The sequence below is a fragment of the Oryzias latipes genome, chromosome 2 (genome assembly GCF_002234675.1).
Source record: "Oryzias latipes chromosome 2, ASM223467v1".
Lineage (NCBI taxonomy): Eukaryota > Metazoa > Chordata > Actinopteri > Beloniformes > Adrianichthyidae > Oryzias > Oryzias latipes.
In genome coordinates, this window is record NC_019860.2 from 12,196,077 (window position 1) to 12,221,247 (window position 25,171).

Sequence of the window (25,171 nt, forward strand, 5' to 3'; positions counted from 1 at the left end):
TGGATTTCCAGAGAACAGCCAATGTGCGTTTAGATCCCACCCACTTTCACTGATTGACAGACAGACTTATTCTGCTAAAAAAGCTCTCCATGAAATTAATAAGTCATTCTGAAAAGCAGCAACATTAAATAAAGACAAAGCTACTTTGGAAAATATTGATTTTGAAATCCGGCTTCTGAAAAAGAGACTTATAATAATATTCAACATGATTAAAATGAATATTTTAAAATAATGAATGGGTTTTTAAAGCAAAATAAAATATATTAGATAATATAGTGGCTAACTCAAAATATGTGTGAAGGATTTAAATAATTTAATTATGAACAGTATAGGTCTCCATACTTCCCAACACTCCAAGTTAAAATGAGAAAATGAAGTGCAGTTTTCAATCAGTCCACCAGGGGAGCTGCAGCACCACAACTTGATGCAGAGAGAGACGATGGAGCTGATCTCAGTTCATGCTGCAGCTTTAACGTTCATCTCCACTTCCTCAGATTCTTCCATCACTCTTCTCCCCACCTCAGAGGAACATGCCCCAGTCAGAACATCTCAGCAGACCAGCTGCTGCTTCTCTTCTCTGCTCCACCTGGAAGAACATGCAACTCCTCATAACTACCACTGGCAAGAGAATGCAGTGAAATAGAGATGAAGGACTCTCAAGGTATCAGTCAGTGTTCAGCTACGGACAAACCGGGCATGAAAGATGTATTCAAGAACATCTGGCAAGCTGCAGTTTCATAGGATGTTCTAACTAACTAACTTCAGGACAAAAAATCTGGAAGCAGCTGGACTGACTTGAACCCTCTACTGACCTCAGTATCTGTAGCTTGGAATTTGGACTCTCCACCAGATCCTGCAGCTGCTTAACATCTGAATCCTGCAGGCTGTTGTTCCTCAGGTCCAGTTCTGTTAGGTGGGACGGATTGGATTTCAGAGCTGAGACCAGAGCAACGCAACTGATCTTTGACAAACTGCAGTATCTCATCCTAAATCCGGAAAAAATATAAAATTAAGTTTAAAGATAAAATTCAAGTTTTCTAATGTTCAATTCCTCTAAACCGAACCAGACAAACAAAGGTATGGCAGCAGTGTAAGGCCTTTGAACTTCTGAGGACCAAAAATGAACGAGTATGTAACCCCCCAGTGAACATATGTGTGTGGGCCCTCACTGATAATTATGTGGGCTCAAAGTGCATAGGTATTTGTTGGTAGCATTATGTGGGTCCTAAAAGCGATTGAGGCGGAAAAGGTGTGCATGGGCTTCGACTGGGTAAAACAATGTTACTGTTATTATGTGGGCTAGGTGAGCATGGTTTTCAAGAAGAACAGTGCCGCCCTGTCTAAGCCTGCCTCCTTCCAAAATGACTCAAATCTGTTTGTGAGTTTCACAAATGAGCTTCAGTTTGTAATGAAGCATAGAAAATCTAAAAAAAACAACAACAAAAAACAACAACAACAAAAAACAAGATAATTGACCTCAAAGTCAACAGTCTGCAGGAAGGATTCTCCAGAAAACCACACAAATGAAGAACTCCTGAGTCATGCACTTCTCTGTTCCTGCTCAGGTCCAGTTCTGTCAGGTTGGGCGATTTAGACTTCAGTGCTGAGACCAGAGCAGCACAGCTGATCTCTGACAAACTGCAGAACTCCAACCTGTAAACGGAAAAAAAAACAGTTGAGTTCAAAGAAAAAGTTACAGACTTTTATCCTTCCGTTTTTCTAAAGGGCTCAGAACTGAAGAGGCTCTGAAAATCTGCAAAAAAGTTTAAACATGTGAAGCAACAACAGATAATCAAAAGAAGCCAGCAGAGAAAAAGAATATTCAGGAACCTACAGGACAACATGCTGCCGCTTCAAATCTGAATCTTTGAAGAGAACAAGCAACAGCAGGAAGATGGTGCTACAGATCAGATTCAGAATTTGGACATTTCTGATCAATGATTTATGAAGATCATCTCTGTCAGGCATATGGACCTATGGCAATGCAAATGCTATGAATTCAGTTCAAACTTACTCCAGCATAATAATGGATTAGATTTATCTGCACTTTTTCATGGTGCTCCAAGTGCTTACAATTTGTCCATTGTTCATTCATACTTGGTGATGGTAAACTACTGATGTAGCCACAGCAGCCCTGGGGCAGACTGACAGAGGTGTGGCTGCCAGTTTGCGCCTTGTACCATCACCGGACATTCATACACATTCACACACCAGTGGAGCCGCACTGGAGGTAGGGTGGGTGAAGTGTGTTGCCCAATGACACAACAACACTTGGGGGGAGTGGGGATCGGACTGTTCTACCGTCTGAGCCACTGCTGCCGCATGAAGATCTCACAACAAGCAAAGGGATATCTGCTTCTGCTATTATTGGAATGAGCCTGAACTTCAAGAAAACATGAACCTTCATTCATATCACATCACTTTGATTTACAAAGGAGCTTTCCTTATAACTGCAGTAAACAGGTTGAAGAAGAGGTAACTGCTTCAGATATTTGTGAAAAAAAGTAAATATTGACACTGGCAATGAGAAGGAAGAGGTAAAGTAACATTAGATTGTGTCCCAGAGTGAATATGCCAAAGGTCAGAAAAAGAAAAACAGCCAACAGCATATAAATGGTCAGCATGCAGGAGCAGAACATCAGTATTATGTCTATAGCTTAGAATCAACACAACTTCATGATATGGATCTGAAAGCAACTGAAATCGGAGCCTGACCGTAGAGTCTGGAGTCTGCAGTCTGGACTCTCCAGAAAACCACACAAATGAAGAAATCCTGAATCCTGCAGGTTGTTGAGACTCAAGTCTATTTCCGTCAAACTGGAAGGGTGGGACTTCAGAGCTGAGCCCAAAGCTTCACAGCTAACCCCCGACAAACGGCAGTACTTTGACCTGATAATAAAAAGACAATTGTTTATGTGAACGATGTGAAGTGGATCACGTGTATTTAAGTGTTCCATGTTTATAATGCATTTTTATTTCAAGTGCCTTTCAGGTAATAGGTCACTTTACAAGGTAAAAAATAAAAAAACAAACTACATTAAAACATCAATAAGAAATTAACAGAATAAAAAATGAATAAAACGTTATAGATCAGAATAAAAAGCTGAGAGGTTTAGCCCAACCTCTCTGCGTAAAAATAGTTTGTTATCAGCACTGACTAGGAAATAGGTTCTTCTGATAGTCCACTGTAAAAATGACTTCCTGACCTCTGCTGACTCCAACATGAAGCTTCAGCAGTCTAGTGACAAAAATCCAGCGGCACACCAGCATCCAAAAAAAAAAAAAAAAAGCAGTAATTCACTGTCTGTATTGATCGACAGCCCCCCCCCCCCCCCTTGCAATCTCACGTGGATTTTTGTGATAATTGTGGCAGAAAAAGCAGGAAGTTGCAGCTGTTTTTTTCTAAGACATGAAATAAAAGTTAAATTAGAAAAATTTAGAAACTGTTTGTTTGTTGTAGTTCACATGGACGACTCATTGTGCGCTTTCCCTTTAAGACAATGGATCATGGGAGATGTAGTGTGAAAACTGCCGAAAAAAGGCAGAAAGACTCGCGTCTCTGAGCTTCATTGTTTTGTTGTCTTGTTCCACGGTCTGACACCGGACTCTGTGGAAAGCTACACCGCTAAAGACGAGCTTTAGCTGGTATTTTTGTTGGAACTGAGCGACTTTATCAGCAGAATTAAGAACAAGGAAGTGAAGACTTTAAGCACTTCTGATTGGTCAGACTGATCACATGTGATTAAACCTTCAAGAATGATTGGCGGAGACTGTTAAAGGGGCGGGACGTTTCCTTACACAGTTGTAGCTGCAGCTAACTCGCGGTACCGTCATTTTTATCAAAATGTCTTTAATAGAATTAAATAAACACAAAGAAAAAGTAATTTTAAGATCTTTTATATTCCTAACTACTCAGTGTTTTATCAGGGCCTGTTTGGATGAACAAAGAGCTGATTTCCTGGAGATGGAAAATGTTTTTAGATCATTGAATGAGGACAATTTCCCACGGCACACTTGACCATCTCCCACGGCACACTAGTGTGCCGCGGCACACTGGTTGAAAAACACTGGTTTAGTGGACGTTTGCTAATAATTCATGCCCTGACTTAAGAGTGTGTGACTCATTGATTGCATTTTGTTTTTTTGCTTTCCTACCTGCGCTCACACTCGTGTCTGTGTTGGTGTGTACGTGCAAGCTAACATGCTTTGATGTGTCTGACTTTTAGACACATAGAAAGAAGTCTTCTGCAGCTCAGACTTGACTTGTGGAAAAGTTGGGTTTGCTACAGAACAAATTTTGAGCCGAGAGAGAAGCAGCTGTCTGTCATGAACACCATGACTTTTCTTGTTGCAACAGGAAACCAATTCATGCTTCTGTGAGTGAAGAGAATTACTTTCTATGGATATCTTGTGTCTTTTTATCAAAGTTTACACATAAAACCATTGATATACTGTGATCTGGCTTTGCAGCACCGAATTGACATATTAAAACATGTTTCCATTCAAACATGACCTGCTACGGTTTTCTCATCTTTCAAGGAATTCTTTTTGTTTACTGACCTCAAAGTCTGCAGTCGGCAGTCTGGGCTCTCCAGAAAACTGCACAAATGAAGGAACCCTGAATCCTGCAGGTTGTTGAGACTCAAGTCTAATTCTGTCAAACTGGAAGGGTTGGACTTCAGAGCTGAGCCCAAAGCTTCACAGCTAATCCTTGACAAACTGCAGTTCTCCAGCCTAAAATTCAGACAGAAAGAGTGTGTGTAAATTGATTGAGGTGGTTAAGGTGTCTAAAGGATGTTCAATGTGCAGCTCAGCATCTTGATTTATGAATCTGTCTGATTATAGTCCCACAGATTGAGTATAGCGTTCTGATGTTTCTGCTGTCAGTACTGACTCTAAAGTGGACTCTTCTGAGCTCATGTCTGTTGTAAGAAATGACTTCCTAACATCGGCTGACTCCATCATGAATTTTAACCAATTCTTTAATTTCTCTTCTTTTCACCAAAACCTGCCTTTTTTTCTCTGTTTTTTCTTTCTTGTCTTTCTTGTGACACTTTGTGTGAATGTACAAATATATCAAGTTATTTAACCCCATTAATGATAAGATAAAAATGATGTTCAGTTCATCAAAGAACTGAAATACAGTTAAGTTTGCAGGATTTTGTTGACTTGTTCCTTTGAGTCTGTAATTATTTTCCGTGGATTTTGTTCCACACTAGTCCATCCAAGTATGGATGCCTCATTACTCACAGGAATTTGCTCATCCACTTCATATGCATTTCTCTGGATTAGGATAAGGTTTTCAGCCACTTCTCCAGTGGCACCCTATGGAGGGTACTCTGTGAGCATGGGGTTTGGGAAGCTTTCTTTACATAGCTGACAGTAAGTTAGATGTGCTCCTGTGACAGCATTGGCCTCTGGGAGGGCTATCCTCTATTAGCAGTTCTGTTCATTATCTTTATTGATAGAATTTCTAGGCACAGCAAGGGGACAAAGGGGAACTGGTTTGGGGACCACAAGATATCCTCTTTGCTTCTGTAGATGATGTCCTGATGCATTGACATCAAGCCAAGATCTCCAGCATGCATTGGGTACTGACCTCAGAGTCTGCAGTCTGCAAACTGGACTCTGTAGAAAACCACACAGATGAAGAAATCCTGAATCCTGCAGGCTGTTAAGACTCAGGTCCAGTTCTGTCAGATTGGATGGGTTGGACTTCAGAGCTGAGCCAAGAACTACACAGCTGATCTCTGACAATTGACAGTTCACCAACCTGAAAACAGATAAGTGTGTGTGAATGATGTGATGTGGAGGCCAGGGGTTCAATATGCAGCTCAGCATCTCTGTGTATGAATCTGTATGACAAAATACAGACATAAAAGTTATTTATGGTTCTTGTATCAGTACTTTTGATATTTATAAGCCAAGATGATCAACTTATGTCAAACAGACTTTAATTTGTAGCAGATAAGGACACACAGCATCAAACAGCCCGGGTATAATGCCATATATTTTTACGTAACTTCCTCAATTATGAGTATTCAAAGGTAGACCTCTTTAAATATATCAATATTTTGTCTGTAAATGAGACATTTCTGAACACAAGTCCCCTGTAAGAAATGACTTCCTGACTTGAGGTGACTCTAACAATAAGCTTTGGCAGACTGCCACTAATCCAGTGGTCTCCAAAAAGGGCATGCTTTGCTGTGTTGATTTTTGAAAAAGTTGAGTAGTGAAAGTACATGTTAGCATCCTAAGCTAAGAAAGAAGTGTCTGTCAGTCCTGAACACCACTATTTTTCTCCTTGCAAACCCAGTTGATCCATTTCATTTCATGTGTGTTCTCACCTTTTCTCTTTTTATCAATGTTTAAAACAAAACAATATTGAATAACAGCAAAACATCTTCTCAGCATCAGTCCTATTACTAAACATTAGAAAATTCTTCATCCGGTTTGGTTTTTCTCATCATTTTGGGTTTTACTGACCTCAGAGTCTGCAGTCTGCAGTCTGAACTTTCCAGAAAACCACACAGATGGAGAAATCCTGAATCCTGCAGCTTGTTGAAGCTTATGTTCAGGTCTATCAGGTTGGATTGGTTGGACTTCAGAGCTGAGTCCATAGCAGCCCAGCTGGTCTTTGACAAACTGCAGTACTTCAACCTAAAAGCAGAAAAGTATGTGTTAATTGAACTATGTGAAGTGAATCAGGTGTGTTCAGGCATTCAATATGCAACTCAGCATCTCTGTGAATGAATGTGTCTGATGACAATCAGACTACAGATTTCTAATGGTTGTGCTGTCAGTTTTGTAAAACCTGCATCCTCCAAATACTCTTTTGCTTTTTAGTTTTTTTTTAAAAGTCAAATCATTTAAGTTTGATCATAGCATCATCTTAACCCTCAAAATCTAAACTTTCCATAGTTAAATGATCAGCAAGTTACAAATTTAGACTCACCAATCTTAATGTCTGAACTTCATGAGTCTCTTTTGTCTATGCCTTACAACAAAGCCACAGGGCCTGACAGCGTTCCTGCTGAATTTTCAAAATTCTGGGAACAATTGAACAATTTGTTTTTATAAAATTGTTACACTTATTAAGGAAAACCAATCACTGCGACTGAACATTAATTCAACCAATATAATCCTTGTTCTTTAACCAGAGAAAGATCCCCATTTTCCTTCAAGCTTTACTCTCTTCTCTTTAATCAAAACAGACCTAAAAGTTGTTACAGAGAATAGACAAAAAAATACATTTCGCACATAAATAATTTTTATAAAACTGCATAACAGAAAAAGTTTTTTTTTAACTTTAATGACCAAGTGTCATTTGTATAATTAACCAGGCCCTCCAGATGTTTTCCTAGTTGCCGTCTGAGGTTGTTTCCCAGATCTTCTTCTCGTTCTATCCAGCCAAAATTCTTGTGGCCCTTGCTGGTCTATACAGTCCCATTGACAACAGTAGAGTCCCGAGATAGGAAGATCAGTGGTTTTCTTCTGAGCTGGCTGGGCCTTCCACTTAGTCTTACCAGCTCAGTGTTGTATGGGACAAGAAATATCCTGCAATTGCCTTTCAGTGGCCTCAAGGAAGAATTCATGGTGGAACACACCAGAGAAGTCATATAGTATAGGGACTCCAGGGATGGCAAGGTGTCATCAGCCGGTTTTGAAATGAGGACAGGAAGGTAATGGAAGGCTGGAAAAGGACTGGAGGAGGCAGAGTCACGCCTGAGACAAAAGGCACTGGTGGGCACTGTGGTGACAGGCGAAGCAGGTTGGGGCTACTTCCCAAAGACTCTGGTCAGCAAGGCCCATGGCAAGGAAAGACGCCGACTACTCCAGGGAGAGGTCTGAACAGGTGTGGCGAAAGATTGAGTTAGCAGGGAAACGGGACTTCGGAAGCTGGGAGCATGGACTAGTTGGGAGAGTACACTGCAGCGCTGGATTACCTGGACAGATGTCTTGCAGACAGACTTCCAACGGGTCCGTTTCCTGGTACAACCTGTCTATGATGCCCTGCCAAGCCCAGCAAACCTCCATGTCTGGGGGAGGAGCGAAACACCATCCTGCCTTCTTTGCTCTGGAAGGGACTCTTTAGAACATCTCCTGAGCAGCTGCCCAAGGGCTCTGGCTGATGGTTGCTACTAGGGGTGTGCATTGGCAAGAGTCTAGTGATACGATACGTATCCCGATACGCGCCCCGTGGTACAATACATATTCTGATATTTTACCGAAACATATTTCCTTTCTGTTTTTTTTTAAAATATGACTTTGAAAAAATTAAACCTGAATTTTAATGTCTTCCACTGTAATAAAATGGTCAAATTCAGTTTATTTAATGATTACAATGTTAAGCACTGCAATTGTATCTCATATATAAGTTAGGTTTACCAAAGCAAATTCATAGTGCTTTTATTTTGGTAAGTTAAAATATAGAAAGGGAACAGTCAACATCACACACGGAAGTAACTGGTGACGCTCCTCGCCATGATCTGACGCTGTCTGCCTTTTATCAGAGCATTGTATACATCCCTTTGATCCAACAGGTCGTGAACTTAGAATCTGTTGCTGGGAGGTTCTGCAGAACTTTGGCCCACTTTGCAGATAGCATTTTAGCCGATGCTAAGCGCATTAGCCGCTGCCGTGCTTCACTCATATTTATCTGTGCCGCTAAAAAGCACAGCAATCCACGTTTTTATATCTTACTGGCAACAACATGGCTCAGAGTTTCTGTTTGGTATCCATTCAAGTAAAAACTAAGTAGTTCATGTCTCATAACAACAGAACAAGCTGCCTCTGGCTGCAGTCTTCCTGTTGTTTTGTGCAGAGAAGAGCTGCTCAAAGAGGCTCCGCGTGCTGTGCTGCCAACTAGCGGTCGGAGGGTGAAGTGGACAAAAAGAGTCAGACACTGAAGGACGCTCAGAGATAATTAAATAAATATCGTCCTGGCAGCATTTTGAATCGATAGAAGTATTGAAAAATGAAGTATTGCGATATATTGCCGAATCGATTTTTTCTTACACCCGTAGTTGCTACCGCTGGCACCATGACCAGGTGCTTAAAGCACTTGCTGAGAGTTTAGCATCAGCCATTAAAACCAGCAAAAACCATCGCGCTCCAAAGAAGGCAGTCCCCTTCTTCAAAGCTGGAGAATAACCTCAGGCGCGGCCACAATTAACAACAGGCCTCCTCCACAAAGCCTCGGACTGCCAGCTGCAGGGCCTACCTAGAAAAACAGCTATGGTTCCCTCAGCACATTGTAAGTACAAATCTCCGCCCAGACATGATAGTTATCCCTGAGGTTTCAAAACATCTGATCATGCTGGAACTTACGCTGCCCTGGGAAGAGCGTATTGTGGAAGCAAATAAAAGGAAACGCGCTAAGTACCAGCAACTGGTGGAGGGGTGCAGGGAGAGAGGCTGGATAACTTTCTTTGAGCCTGTAGAAGTTGGCTGTAGAGGCTTTGCGGGACGTTCTCTTTGCAAAGTCCTCTGTCGGTTAGGCAGGGCCATTCAAGAAGAGAGCCATTCAATCTGTGAGCGAAGCTGCAAAGACGGCTTCGAAGTCGGGGTCTGATCAACTCCGGCTAGGTTGCCTGGGTGAGGGTGTATGATGTTGTGAGACCCAAAACACCACATGATCTCAGGATACATCATTGAGGATGCGTCCCAGCGCATCCATGAGTTGTTTCTTGAGTGTTTCTTTTTTCCCTTCTTTGAAAAATACTTAATATTCCACTTTTTAAAACTACATATGAAGATAATCTGGTGACAAAACTCCAATAAAATGATCTGCCTGTACTTTAAAAACTTTTTTTTTGCTTTATGACATTTTCAGATTTCCTGAAGGTAGGTCTGTTGCAATGCAAAAGCAGCAAATAAAGGGGAGCCACAAAACCCAGCGGTACATCACTGTGTTTAAAAATTTCCTTCCTGACCCCTCTTCCTAGTTATGTTCACCGTCTGCAATGAGGCAGCAGTGGGTTGTCGAGCTCTGATTGGAAGATTGCAGATTCAATTCCCGTCTTGCCCGCCCATGACATAGATACAAAGACATAGAACACCAAATCCCTCTGGTGAATGGGATTGCGACTGTAAAGTGCTTTGGGCCCTTGAAGAATTTACAAAAGTGCTATACAATCATAAGCCATTTGTAGGAAAAAGTCATGAGGTAAAGTTGTTTAGAAATTCATTTGACAGTGGCATTAAAAACAAGCTGTGAACCAGCTTTGCGGTTTTCAGAAAATCATACATTAAAACATCAAAAAAATTTCTTCTAATCCTGCACCTTCAGGGAGTTTTATTTACATACTGACCTCAGAGTCTGCAATCTGCAGTCTGGACTCTCCAGAAATCCACACAGATGAAGAAACCCTTGATCTTGCATCTTGTTAAGACTCAGGTCCAGTATTGTCAGATTGGATGGGTTGGACTTCAGAGCTGAGCCCAAAGCTTCACAGCTTATCTCTGACAAACTGCAGTTCTCCAACCTAAAAGCAAACAGAAAAATGTTTGTGAAGTGGATTAGGTACCGTTACTGTTTACTGAAATCATGAATGAATGTTTTCTGAAGATCATCAATCATTACTAGGCACCGGATTTTGTTAATTCAAGAGAATCTATCTGATCAGAGCCGGATTTAAAACACTGTAAAACTGTCAAATGAATGAACTCAGTAGTGGTGGGATTATATAAACTTGCTTCTTCCCACTCCTTTTCAAGCTATAAATCAAGCTCTACTTATATTTCAGTTAATGATTACTGTATTTAATTAAGCAAATGTTATTTAAGTGACATTTTTATTTTATTTTCTGTATTTTTAATCAATGTATTTCATCATTTCTGTAATGAGTTTGATAAATATGTGTAAATTCTTTATTGCTTTGACTACAATTCTTGAAATAAATCAATAAAAAACAATCAGGTGGGGTTATGTGTTCAATGTGCAGCTCAGCCTCTCTGGAGAATAAATAATCTGTCTGACATGGTAATGTTGTCAGTACTGATTGAAATGGGCTCTTCTGAACACAAAAGTTCCCTTTTAAAAATTACTTTCTGACTTGATCTGAATCCTGCATGACGCCTCAGTACTCTGACTCTTATCGAGTGAAAATCTGCCAAAGCTACAAACTGCAGCTCCAAAACCTGTTGAGCATATGTTCCTGAGAATAAAGAGGATAGATATTATCAACTTTCTTTAGTTTTTTCCACAAAGTTAACTAAAAGAACATTTAAAATAGAAATTAGTTTAATAATTCCTACCAGATTAGTGTTATTTTAATCTACAACTTTGTCAAAAAATAGTGTCTCCTCTTTTTTCTGTGTTCTTGTGTCTACAGCCCAAATACTCTAAAAAGACTATTTGGGCTGTAGTTGGAAAGATGTACTTTTTTGCGTTGTTCTAACTTAACTATTTAGTTTGGTGAAAACAAATCATTTTTTTAGTTCATTCAACTTAAAAATAACAAGTTGTTGTCTCACATAGTTATTTTACTTTCAATCAACTTAATTCAATTAAGTTGGTGTAACTTTGGTGTGAAGCTGTCAATGCGTAATGATGTCATAACGTGAGGCAGCGCAAGGAATTATGGGATACCAATGTCTTTGCCTATCTGGGCAGATTGGAGTTTAAGTGTGAGTTTTTGTCCATGGGTTTTTTGTTATCTAGCTGTTTTACTCTGTTTGAACTAGTCAGTTAAACTGTCATGTTCATTTATTTCTGCACCATGAGTTACAGTTTGGTAGAGGATGATGACCAACGCCCTTGTGTGGTAAAACACCCTAAGTCCCAAATATTAAAGACAGAGTTCGCGACATGTGAGCTCCTGCCTTGTAATGCGAGACATTGCTGAGTCATTCATGTCTTTGATATGAAAATCACCAGGCCCTGTGGTGGAAACTTTAGAATAATGTGTCAATTTAAATTGTATCAACAAAATGGAAAAACATTTTCTTTAAGTTAGATCAACATATCAAATTAAGTTGGAAAGCCATAAAAAATTAAGTTGAATAAACTTAATTCAATTAGGTGTTACCAATTGAAGTGATTCAATTATGTTGGATCAACTTTTTTCTTTTTAGAGTGAAGCTGTCAGTAAACTTCCATTATACCATGGTCCGGGTGAAAACTCTATTCTGATTGGCTGCTGGTTATGGATTAAAAAGTGATTTACCACAGTGACTACCATGCAATGGCTTTTCTAAAAACAAACAAACAAAAACAACTGCAGAAGGTGAACTTTCTCTCTAAACTGATGCTTTATGTAACCCATCAGGATGATCAGCATATATTTATTGCTTTATATCGCTGAATCTTGACTGCAGCACTGGTGCGGCGCATTGTCACGGTAACTTGACAACGCGCCGCACTGCGTAAAAAATAGTCCGCTTTTCGTGAAAAAAGCAATTACCATTCGGAAAAAAAACAAGAATTAGGGACTAAAAACGGGTTAATATTTACTTCTTTTGTAAGTGACCATGGTATAAGCGGGTTAATGGCCTTCGAAGTGTGCATTGTCACACACTTCGCGGAAGCTACGCAACGGACGGTTCAGGCTTCCAAGGGGTACGTTAAAAAGTGATAATGAACACTTCGTTGGCCATATACCCTTACATATAGCGAATTTGCACTAAGAAGTTTTACCAGCATCAACACAAATACAACTTTGTCCTCATCCATATTTTCTCTAAAATCCTTCGAGGACACAAAAAAAGTCTGCGTCCTCTAAGAAATTGTTTAACACTCATCTTTCTCAGTTTTCTCTTACAGTGGTAAGGAGTTTTGGATTTATTTGAGGAACTACAGAAAAAGTTAATTTTTTTCTTATCTTTCTGCTCTGTTTTAGAAGTCTTCTTGTTGTTCCACTTTTTATAACCAAACAAGAGGATATTTGGGAGACACTCGTACAAAATGATCTGATTGTTACAACTGAGCATCATATTTGTCATTTCCAGTTTTCCTAGAAGTATATCTGTTTTGAAGTTGATGCAGGTTGTAAAGAAGAGCCAGAGCAGCAGGTGGCACATAGGTGCTGTGTAAATCATTCCTCTTATCTTTTTATTTATTTATTTTCCCTTGACTTTGTTGGAGGTGAAGTATAGCTTTTAGAGAACTTTTAGGGAGTTCGGCTTATTTACTGACCTCAGAGTCTGTAGTCTACAGTCTGGACATTCCAAAAAACCACAGAGATGAAGAAATCCAGAATCCTGCAAATTGTTAAGGCTCAGGTCCAGTTCTGTCAGATTGGATGGGTTGGACTTCAGCGCTGAGCCCAGTGCTTTACAGCTGATCTCAGACAATCTACAGTTCTCCAACCTGAAAGAACCAAGTAAAGTAACTGTGAATGATATGAAAAAGATATAGTTTTCAGGCACTTTAACGTTGGGAGTTGGGTCATCTAGACCCACTAGACAGTGCACTGAACCTTTTTTCTTCAATGATTTGTGATCTTCACTGGTGTCCATGGATTACATGAAATCTTTCCACCTTTATCCACCTTTGCCATGGTAGGAATAACACGTCAATATAAGGGTGGGGTCATGTAAGATAGCGCAAGGGTTAAGATGTAAATTGTAAAAATGTTCATGCACAATTTTTTCTTGCTGCGAGCAATGGATCATAGCCACTTAAAAACAAATAAGGGTTTGGTAGGTGGGACATTTTTTCAAGAACCCTTTCAAATCCTAAAAACTACACAAGGAGCCCATTAGTGCTGTTCTTGTGATAAGTGAGCACTCCTTGAGTACAGAATGACTGTTACAAAATAGGAGATTAGACACTCAGACTGCACTTTGTGTGGGCATACTATAGGCCAGTGTTTTTCAACCTTTTCTGAGCCACGGCACACTTTAACCTTAAAAAAAATCCCGCGGCACACCAGCATCCAAAAATGAAAAAAAAAGGAGAAACTCATAGTCTGTATTGATCTACAGCCCCTGCACAATCTCACATGCATTTTTTAGATAATTGTTACAGAAAAAGCTGGAAACTGTAGCTGTTTTTTTTCTAAAAGATGCAATAAAAGTTAAGTTAGAAGATTTAAAAACAGTTTGTGTGTTCGTTAGTTTCAAGACGTTTAACAACAGATCTCCTTTTGCGCTGTCACTCTCACAACCCAATGCATCATGGGAGATGTAGTGCATAAAACGGCCGAAGTTCGGTTTTCGGAGCTTCATTGTTTTGTTCACTTATTCCATGGTCTGATACCAGATTCTGTGGAAAGCTACACCGCTAAAGACGAGCTTTAGCTGGTATTTCTGTTAGAACTGAGCGACTTTACGAGCTAAATCGGGACAAGGAAGTGAAGACTTTAACCACTTCTGATTGGTCAGACTGATGACATGTGATTAACCCCCCCAACACGGGACTTTTCCAAACTACAGCCGATGGTGCAGCTGAATCGCGGTACGTCATTCTTATCAAAATGTCTTTAATAAAATAAAATAAACGCAAAGAAAAGGTATTTTACGATCTTTTATATTCCTAACTCCTCAGTGTTTTATCAGGGCCTGTTTGGATGAACAAAGAGCTAAAATCCTGGAGATGGGAAATGGGTTTTTAGATCAGTTAATGAGGGCAATTTCCCACGGCACACTTGGCCATCTCCCACGGCACACTAGTGTGCCGCGGCACACTGGTTGAAAAACACTGCTATAGGCATCCTACAAGCCCTTATGTATGAAGCAAGGGACTAGAACTCCAACCTTACTAACAACTGTGTGGCATAGGAGTACCATACAAATCATCACTCATACCTCATGAGTGCTTGCAACTTATTTTAGCCTTACAAGTACTTTACAATACACTGATCACACTTACAATATGCAACTTCTCCCCTCTACAACCCCCCAGACAACACAAAAACACCTATGTGACTATGTTCTTGGGGGTTTCTTTCAGTGCCTGTTTAAAAAATCATCCTTTCATTGCATCTTTTAAAAAGGAAACATTACCGTGAAGACTAAAATTAAACAAAGTTGTTTATTTGAGTTTTAAAATCTTTGTTTCCTTTTAAATTTACATTATGGTCTTTGTTTATTGGAAGTAGATCTGTTTTAGGCCCAGTTAGGAGGTAAAGAAGAACAACAAATGCCGGTAGGACATCAGTGTGTTGGAAACACTGCCTCCTGACTTCAGCTTATTTACTGACCTCAGAGTATGCAGTCTGCAGTCTGGACTCTTTAGAAATTCACAGAGATGAAGAAATCCTGAATCCTCTAAGTTGTTGAAACTCAGGTCCAGTTCTGTCAGATTGGAGTGGTTATACTTTAGAGCTGAGCTCAGAGCTTCACCGTTAATTTTGAAAAAACTGCAGTTTTCCAAACTGAAAACAGACAGAAAAGTGTGTATGAATAGTGTGAAGTGGATCAGGTGTGTACAGGTCCTTGACTCAGTACGATGCAGAGACAGGAATCCCTGTCCTGACTGAGGAGTGTGGCCTCCATGAGAGCTGCAGATCTGCTTCTGGAGGGTTACACAATTCTTTCGGGCTGCAGTGGCTTAGGCAGTTGAACAGGTCGTCCAATGATCGAAAGGTCGACGGTTCGATCCTCGCTCCCCCCAGCCAACTGTTGTTGTGTCTCCTTGGGCGAGACGTTTCACCCTCCTTGCCTCCAGTGAGGCTCCACTGGTGAATAGGGGTATTAGAAAAAAAACGATTCTGAAATATATGGCAATGGTTCATGTGGCGAAACAATATTTATTTTATTATTTCTGAGTGTCCTTCAGCATCTGACTCTTGTTTTCCACTTCACCCTTCGACTGCTAGTTGGCAGCAGCGCACACAGAGCCTCTTTGAGCAACTCTACTCTGCACACATAAAACAGGAAGACCTTGGCCAGAGGCAGCTTTTTTTGTTGTTATGAGACATGAACTACTTAGATTTTACTTGGGATGGATACCAGATTGAAACTCTGTGCCATGTTGCTGCCAGCAACATACAAAAACATGGCTTGCAGTGCTTTGTAGCTGACTCAGATAAGCACGAGTAAAGCACTGCGGCTGCACAGCTGCTAATAGACTAATGCACTTAGCATCAACCAAAATGCTATCGGCAAAGCGGGCCAAAGTTCTGCTGAACCTCCCAGCAATGGGTTCATCGACCTGATCGATCAGGTCGATGAACTATAATCCATTGCTGGGAGGCTCTGAAAAAAGGCAGACATCGGGGCGATTACCGTTACTAGTTTGCTTCCACGTGTAAGAAAGCGGGGTTGCAGCGCGACAGTGCAGATATGTAAACAAAGCATTTTTGTCACATTAAAGGAACTTTCCTTCAACCAGTCATGCTGCCTCATCATTACACATTTTGTTGTTCCTGGAAAGAATTAGTGCCCCCAATCATACTTGTACAACCTTATTGGTCAAGGCACATTCATTCCATTTTTTTTTTAAATGTATTCTGTGGTGGTATCAGATAATGCTGACTGTTCCCTTTCTATATTTTAAGTTACCTAAATAAAAGCACAACAAATTTGCCTTGGTAAAAGCAACTTATATCTGAGATACAGTTGCAGTGCTTAAACTTGTGATCATTACATAAACTGAATTAGACCATGCTGCTCAAGCAGATGCCATCTTGTCAGTCAGAGCAGAGAAAAGCAGCAGTCTGTGATGAACAGCATCATTCTACTCTTGCTATCAGCTAAATTAGCTTACAGCCTTGAAATTACATATGTTGAAAATTTGTCCACTGAAATGGCATAGTTCTTTACCTGATTGATTATTTTTATCCATCAGGGGGTTCAGCTTTTTACTGACCTCTGAGTTTGCAGTCTGCAGTACTGAAGATTGTTGTTTCTCAGGTCAAGCTCTGTCAGATTGGATGGGTTGGACTTTAGACGTGAGACTAGAGCTTTACAGAAGATTTCTGTCAAACTGCAGTTCTTCAACCTGGAAGCAGACATGTAAAGTATGTGTGAACAGTGTGAAGATGATCATTTGAATTTAGGTGTTCAACACACATAGCTCACCTCTCTGTGTGTGAATCTATCTGATAACCATCAGTCTTCAGAGTTTTGATGGTTTATTTATCAATACCCAAAGCCAATCACTTTTGTTTTTGGGGGGTTCAGAAGGCAGGGTATCCAAAATGTTACACAGGTAAAAGTAGCTCTACTTCCCAAAAACATTGCTCAAGTAAAGTAAACTGTGCGGTTATGGTTTAGATCTTGTGTTTTTGTTTCTGTGTTTAATTTTGCTTTTGTTCTGTGCTGGTTTGCTGCAACTTCTTCTGGATGCCCTTCTCACCCGGGCTCCGCTGGAGATGGTCACAGCTGCCTAGAAAAATTTTATTTAGGTGTCATTCTTTGAGGTGGTGTGTTTTTTTAAGATTAAGTTTAAGTCAGTATTTAAGGTTCACAGATTCACTCCTACGCTACTGTGGTGAAGTTAGTTTTAGGTTGGATATTCGACAGACATTCAGCCCGGATCCCCAGCGGTGACTTTTAAGGACCGTCAATAAATTTATGAGTGAATTATCAAAAATTTTTGTATTGTATAGTTTAACATTTTTTTCCAATAGCTTCCGACCCAGGTGACCCAACACGTCCAAACATATCCCGAATTGTGACATTGAAATACCAAAATAAGACACACTACAGTTTTCATGGAAGTCATATTATTTTGTTGTACTGTTGTGCCGGTCACGTGCACGTTTGGTCTGCTGTCGGAGTTCCGCAGGCTGCAGGGGTTACTGTCAGAGCTGGCATCACAGGGAATTAAATCAATCCCCTTTGCCTGCTTTGGTCAAAATAGGGTTGAGCACGGGTGTTTCTTTTTGCCTACGGGTCCTTTTATCTGGCAGTTATGTTGTTTCCCCCTTAGTCATTTCTTCCTGTTGTGTTCCTTTTTAGCACCATGAGTGTGGGAGGTGGAGAGGGTGATGACACCTGTGCGATGTACAATGTTTAGCGTGTCAAAATAAAAGTGCAGAGTACATCTTATCACATGTCTCTGCCTTTACTGCAACGTTGCTGCAGTGTGTGTCCGCCACACATAACATACTGGTCCATGACAAATTTGCCAGACATCAAACCGATCTGTGGTGCAATAAAGGTTGGGGACCGCTGGAATAAACCATTTCATTTTATTTAACATATTACATAACAAAATTGGCTTATTGATTTGAGCACACATTTAGTTAATTTTGTAATAAAATTTGAGTTCTGTCTGAGGACTGATGCTCGGGCAGACAGAGGCAGGAGCTGGGAAACTTCCTGATGATGTTGCAGTGGGGGGAGATGAAGTAGTTCCCTGATGACGAGGAAAGGCAGGAGCATGGACTACTTCCTGAACACTTCTATCTGGAGAAGATGGAGGGGGAAGACAAAGATAATTCTTATGTTGGACTACTGTTTGTATTTTCTGGATATGTTAAAACTTGTTTTGAAGTACAAGTTCAGTTTCTTAGTTAAAGCGTTAATTTACTAGTAATTTACTTCTTTATTTAATATTTAGGTGTTAAATATTTTGTATTTGTGATTCCCTCCCTATTGTGTCATTGGCCTGATCAGCAAATATAAAATCTCCCTTATGTTTCCTGTTGGTGGGTCAGTTTTTGGTTCAGTTGGTTTTAGCTTTTGTTATTGATTCACTCAGTTACATTTTTGCTAAGTTGACTCCATTTAAATTTAGGCCCATGTCATTTTTGTGTTGGGTAAAATAAAACCCCTGATTTGAAGATCTTTTTTGTCCTGTGGCTCAATCTCTGCCGAGCGGACCCTGACAATAAGGAAATGCAACCAGGTCAAGTGAGTTACACTAATTTAACATGGTTAATGTTGGGAGGGGCCACTAAGTGGCACTGTTGTTTTTTTTAAGACTTAAAGCTGACAGGCCAGTTTGTTGTCATGGGTGTGATGAGGTAACAATTTGAAGGTCCTATTTCAGCACATCTGCTTTGGCGAAGAAGTGATTAAAAGATTTTGGCGCAGGCTGGTAAGGGCCGGTCTTTTGCGATCAATTATCTGTGAGTTTTAGGTTGTTTTTTTTTTTATTGTTGTGACATTGTGTGTTGGCATAATACTGTGATCATGTAAATGATCAGTGGCCTCTATTGTGTTTTATTCAAGTAAGGCCACTGCTGTTGTCTTGTTGGGGATTTTCCTTATTTGTTTCATCTTCATCTTGTATTTTATTTTTGCTGCACAACCAAATCAAGCCAAAATTAATGCTGTTCCCTTTCTCTGGAATAGTCGGGAAATAAAATACCCACATAATTTTTAAGCCCCTTGTGTCTGAATTGACATTTCACACTTGGCAACAAATATTTTTTATGATTTCTTTTATATTAAAAACTCAATGGTAAGCAATTAAAGTTAGGTTGTGTTTTTAATAGCTTTGGAAAAATTAAAAGCTTCCAAACCAGTTGACCCAACAAGTAAAAATGTATGGTAAGCTAGTGCCACAATTCGGGATAGCATTTGGCTATTTAAGTCACAGGGTTTGATAAAAAATTGCTAACAACAATGTAAACCTGCCCAGGTTAAACGAAGATCAAATCACAAATTTAGACTCTCCGCTCTCGTTGTCTGAGCTTCATGAAGCTCTGTTACTTATGCCTAATGGTAAAGCACCAGGGCCTGACGGCTTTCCTGCAGAGTTTTATAAGGAATTCTGGGAACAACTGGCACCAACATTTTATAAAACGGTAAAATTTATCAATGAAAGCCAATCTCTACCACCTAACATGAACTCCGCCAACATTATCCTTCTTCTAAAACCAGACAAAGACCCCACTAGTCCTTCAAGCTATCGCCCTATTTCTTTAATTAATGCAGATGTAAAAATTATCTGCAAAGCACTAGCACAGAGAATAGAAAAAGTCACTCTTCACATAATTGACTTTGATCAAACTGGATTCATCAAAGGCAGACACTCGGATGACAATGTCCGCAGACTCGTTAACATAATAGACTTTGCCACCATCAAAAACCAGGAAATGACTGTACTATCACTGGATGCTGAAAAAGCCTTTGATAGAGTAAATTGGAAGTTCCTTATTGCTGCCCTCCATAAGTTTGGGTTTGGAGAATCATTCATCAATTGGATCAAAATATTATACCACAACCCCAATGCATCAGTTAGAACTAATAAACAGACTTCCAACAGGTTTTTTCTTGGAAGAGGAACCAGACAGGGTTGCCCACTCTCTCCTTCTCTTTTTGCTATATTTATTGAGCCTCTAGCTGCAGCAATAAGACAGAATGAGAGCATTAAAGGAATTAAAACCAAACACAGCCATCATAAAATGAGTCTCTATGCAGATGACATATTACTGTTTTTAAGTAATTTACATTCTGTAAATGAAACGGCAACAATCATTAATGAATTCTCCTCTATATCAAACTATTCCATTAATTGGAATAAGTCTGTTTTATTACCACTGAACAATAATGCGGAGCAAAGACTCACAATACCAGTTAAATCAGGAAATATCAAATATCTAGGTATCAATTTTTCCCCCAAACTATCAGAACTGGTGCAGCTAAACTACACCCCATTACTGAAAAACATACAGGACGATCTAACACGCTGGACCAACCTGCCTCTGTCCCTTATGGGCAAGGTAGCCACGGTTAAAATGAAAATCTTACCCAAAGTTAATTATCTCTTCTCAATGATTCCCACACAACCGCCATTAAAATGGTTCAAAACATTAGATTCATCCATATCAAGCTTTTTATGGAACAATAAACCTGAAAGAATTAGTCTAAAAACTTTAAAATCTGCAAAAAGCTGTGGAGGATTAGAATTACCTAACTTCCACAATTACTTTTTGTACTTACTTACATCTTAAAATGGTTAAAAAATAATCCAGAAACCAACTCATGGTTAGACTTGGAACAGGCGTTATGTGGAAAGATCAACCTGTCAGAGCTACCATTTATTAGCCAAACAGTTAAAAAACAGGATTGTTTCAAAAGTATTAATATAAATGCCACTTTAACAGCCTGGTGGGAATTTCTCAAAATATCAAAATCATCAATTCAACCATGCAAAATGACACCCATCTGGAACAACCCAGGCATCCTCATAAACAAAAAAATTATCCACTTCCCAGCTTGGCAAGCAGGGGGCATAAAACAACTAGAGCACATAATTATTGATAGAAGATTCATAACTCCCCAGGAACTTCAAGACAAACATGGAATAAATAACTTCTTGGAATATCAGCAACTTAAATCAATTATTACTAAAAAGTTTAAATACAGAGACAACGATTTAAAGCTACCAGATGTAGTTACCACTCTGATCAATTTCTCAATGAATAAAACTCTCTCCAAAATATACAAACTTTTATGTAATTTAGATAATAATATTTCACTTCCGACAACAAAATGGGATGCGGATTTGAGCATCAGCACAGATGAAAGCTTTTGGTCAGAACTTTGTCTAAACACCTTTAAACTGACAAAAAGTCCAAATCTGCAGCTAATCCATTTCAAAACTCTACACAGAATTTACTACACTGGACAGAGGATGTTCAAGATGGGTTTCAGCAACTCAGACATTTGTCAGCACTGTGACGGTAATCTACCCGACAATTACATGCATGCACTATGGTTCTGCACGCCTGCCCAGGCTCTCTGGCAGCAGGTATGTGCCGATCTATCAGTCTGGCTTAAGGTTTCAATTACAGCTTCACCGTCACTTTGTGTGCTTGGTGTGCTTGGTGACATGAGTGCCATCGATGTAGAAGGAGGATTAGGCTCTATCATTTTCATAACTCTTTGCATTGCTAAAAAAACTTTTTAATAAATTGGAAAAGCAAGAAAAATATAAATATAAGTCAACACAGAAATCTGCTGCTTGATCATATCAGCTTGGAAAAAATGTCAGCCCAAGGTTCAAGTAACTTTGAAAGAATTCGGTCTCTCTGGTCTCCCATTGCTAACTCCATGACTTAGGGGGTGGGGGGGCCTGGTCGTCGTTGCTCCTTGCCCTTCTGCCGTGGGCCGGGGTGGGGGTCGGGGCCTCCGGTGCCTGGCGGGGGGTGGTGGGGGCTCTGTTGGTCGGGGGGTCGGGTCCGGCGCCTGGGTGGGGCGGGCTGGGGTGCTGCGTGGTCCTCTGGGCTTGGGTGTGGGGGTGCGTGGTGGGGGGGTGGGGTGGTGGTCTGAATTGGCTTGGGGGGGTGGTCCCTTTGCCTGTGCAAACAGCAAAGGGACACCCCCCCCCCCCCCCCCCTGCTCGGGGGGGGGGGGGGTGTCGGGCTGGGATCGGCCCTTCCCTGGCTCTGGGGCGGGACGGGACAGCCCTCTTGGGGCCCCCGGTCGCTCTGGGTGTCATCCGCTTCGGCTGCGGGGTCTGGGGTGGGGGTGGGGGTGGGGTCTTGTCGGCCCTGTCCTGTGGGGGGGCATTCTGGGGGAGGGGGGGGGCAATATTGGTACGAGGCAGGGGGGGTTGACGGGTCGGGGTTTCTGCTGAGGTTTCCTCGGCCGGTTGGCTGCCTCGGTCCCGTCGAGGCCTGACCAGAGCTCTTCTAGGGCTGGCGTTTGGGGGTGGGGGCCTGGGCTTGCTCCGGGGGGGGGTGGGGGGGGTGGTGACGCTTTCTGGCTCCTCTCTCTCTGTGTGGGGTGGGTGGTGCTGGGCCTGGGGTGTCGGCGCCTCCGGGGGTGGGGCCCCTGGGCTGGGTGGGCCTGGCCCCCTTGCTGGGGGGGGGCGGGGGACAGCTGTTTGACCACCGGGGGACAGTCTACCAGCTGTCCCCAACTTACCCCCTTCCTCATATAACCTCATATTAGGGTGAGGGGGTGGGGGGCTTAGCCTGCGATGGGCCTTGGGGGGGGGGGGGGTTACTAGGCAGTGCCCCCCCTTCTATGGTTGCCGTATGGAGTGGGCCCCCCCTCTTTCGGTTTTATTTGCACCTTAGACATGTAGGGCCCTTGGTAGGGGGGGTGCTTGGACATCACTGCCAGCAAGCAGCAGATGTCCTCCTAGCACCCTATCCGCCAATTTTAACCGCACCTTAGACATTTAGGGCCCCTTGGTGGGGAGGGTGAGGGGACGTCACTGTGAGTAATCAGGAGATGTCCCCTTAGTGTCCTACCCGCCAATTTTAACTGCACCGCCCTTAGTACACACACCCCTCCCCCCTCAATATATACATCCCAACATAAACACACACACATGCACACACACACCCTCTCAAACACACATACACACATTTTGCAAGGAAGGTGGGACCTAGGACCATCTGTCCCCTACCTCTTCCCTGGTGGGGGGTACGGGCCCCTTTGCAATGGCGGCTGTGTCCCCGGGGTGCCGGCTTCCTGGGCCCGGCGGTGCTCTCTCCGCGCTGTGGGGGGGTTCACATTACATCTGAGCCGGGGGTGTTCGTGTCCCTGGGGGCTGGGTTCTGGTCCCTGCTCCTGAGCGCTGGGCCGCGCCAAATTTCCAACTGTGGCCGAGCCTGGTCGGGCCATATTTACAACACCCCTTGTGCGCCCTCTTTGTTCCCCGGGGTTACCCCTCCTGGGCGGGGGCGGCAGGCCCCTGCCTTGCTCCTCACTGGACCAACCGTGGGCCGGGCGGGTGGCTGCCTGTAGTGCGGAGCGGGTCTCCCTTGGGGGGTCCTGGCTCGGACCTGGGGTAGGGGCGGGGGGATGCCTGGAACTCCTGGGTGGTGGTGGGGTGCTCGTCTGGGGCTGTGGGCGTCCTTCTCCGGTGGGGCCCTGCGTTGGGCGCTCCCGGCGTGGCGGGGGGGCTGCTCTCCTGGTTGGGCTGGGGCGGCGCTCTCTTTCCCTCCGTGCCTCCTTGCTCTCTGGCTCTGGGGGCCTTGCGGCGGTCCTGCTGGCCCTGGCCTGGGTGGCGGGCTTGGTCGCCCGGGCGGCGGTTGTTCCCTGCCGGTTCCCGTGTGGCGTTGGGGGGATTCCGGCTGCCGCTGCTGCTGCGGTGGGGGTCTTGGGGTGGGGATGGCTGGGCACTCTCCCTCCTTCTTGTCACGTTCCACCATCCATTTTAGAAGAACATAAACACTCACCTGAGCACAGGTGTTAGCTCACCTTTGCACGACAACAGTTTGCATGATTGAATGGTTTTAAGGCATAAGTATGCGTGTGAACACTATCTGTTTTGTGTACATGTCGACAGGTGGACATTTTTGCAGCTAGCAGGTGTGATTATAACATTTGAGTGTGTGTGTGGATAGGCCCCGCCCTTTTTGTAATACATTTGAACCTTACCATAATGATTAACAACCAGTAAACTTGTTGTTTTATGCTGCTTCATGGTCTTACCCCCCTTCCCCTCCTATTATCACCCTCCTACCCCCCACTCCCTCTAACGTCCCTCTCTCTTCTTCCCCTCTTTCCTTTTCCGTCCGGTCCAACACCAAAGATTTTCAAACATGATTGAAATTAATAAAGTTTGGCCTCAATTACAAAAGGGGTTTATTCAGACATACCTTTGGTTTGTCTGAAGATTAATAACCCCTCTTGTTAAAGTAAAATATGTCCAACACAAAGAAGCCCTCAGCTCTCATCTGTCTGCCTAGCTGTTGGACAGGACATTAAAAAAAATTGCTAGAATCAATATGCTAAACCTTCAGTACTTTAATATAAATAATTAATTTGAGATATGTATAATCTATAACTGCAAAAAATGTAGTGTGTCTGTTGTTGGTATGTCCGTGCCACAATTCGGGATAGAATTTGGCTGTTTAAATCAAATCAATAGGATGATATTGAAAAAAAATATGTAAACCATAAGTATTTCGGCATAAAAAATCATATGAAAGATGTGGTATTTATCATTGCAAACAAAGTTGGTCTGTCTGATGTTGATACATCAAAATCACAATTTGGGAGATACTTGGACTCCCTATATCACATGATTTAGAAGCTTTTGGAAAAAAATATCAAATTTTTCTTGTAAAAAAAAAAAAAAACTTTCTTCTTCATTTAATCACAACCTAAGGAAATGTTTTATTTTATGTTATTTCATTAAACAAATCATTTAGATTATAATAGAGTTCAACAAATATTTTCATTATACCATGCACTCGTTTATTTGGACATCTGGGCCAAATGTCTGTTGAATATCCAACCTAAAACTAACTTCACTGCGGTTCCTAAATTGCCAAATCTTTGTATCATCGTCACAATCTATCTTCTCCTTATCGAGTCTCTAATGCTTCATGGCATAATCCATTTCTAGCCCTAGGAGTTTGTCCCT

The 25,171-nt window shown here is 41.8% G+C and overlaps 2 protein-coding genes across 2 annotated transcripts in view; both read right to left on the bottom strand.

The window, feature by feature from the left end:
• Nucleotides 1-201: 201 nt before the first annotated feature.
• On the bottom strand, nucleotides 202-15,918 carry LOC110015767 (ribonuclease inhibitor-like). The gene is made up of 11 exons (XM_023949776.1): nucleotides 15,885-15,918; nucleotides 15,147-15,486; nucleotides 13,139-13,312; nucleotides 10,314-10,487; nucleotides 6,487-6,660; nucleotides 5,600-5,773; nucleotides 4,561-4,734; nucleotides 2,716-2,889; nucleotides 1,477-1,653; nucleotides 813-986; nucleotides 202-586 (listed from the first exon to the last, which is right to left on the bottom strand). Exons 1-11 carry the CDS (start codon nucleotides 15,916-15,918, stop codon nucleotides 550-552), a joined length of 1,806 nt encoding a protein of 601 aa, XP_023805544.1. The 3' UTR covers nucleotides 202-549.
• A 621-nt stretch (nucleotides 15,919-16,539) lies between these two features.
• Nucleotides 16,540-25,171, bottom strand: part of LOC105356030 (NACHT, LRR and PYD domains-containing protein 3-like) — a 43,799-nt gene continuing 35,167 nt past the window's right edge. The window contains exon 9 of the mRNA XM_023964696.1: nucleotides 16,540-16,888. Coding sequence (XP_023820464.1) covers nucleotides 16,741-16,888 — 148 coding nt within the window. The 3' untranslated portion in view covers nucleotides 16,540-16,740. The remainder of the gene's footprint in view (nucleotides 16,889-25,171) is intronic.

Bases quoted from the DNA above. Each gene is read 5' to 3' on its own strand.
- LOC110015767 (XM_023949776.1), bottom strand. From the start codon at position 15,918: ATGGCACAGAGTTTCAATCTGGTATCCATCCCAA. The intron at 10,488-13,138 runs GTCAGTAAATAA...GTTTGCTTTTAG, and splicing joins TGTAGACTACAGACTCTGAG to GTTGGAGAACTGCAGTTTGT. The intron at 587-812 runs GTCAGTAGAGGG...ATGTTCTTCCAG, and splicing joins TCCAAGCTACAGATACTGAG to GTGGAGCAGAGAAGAGAAGC.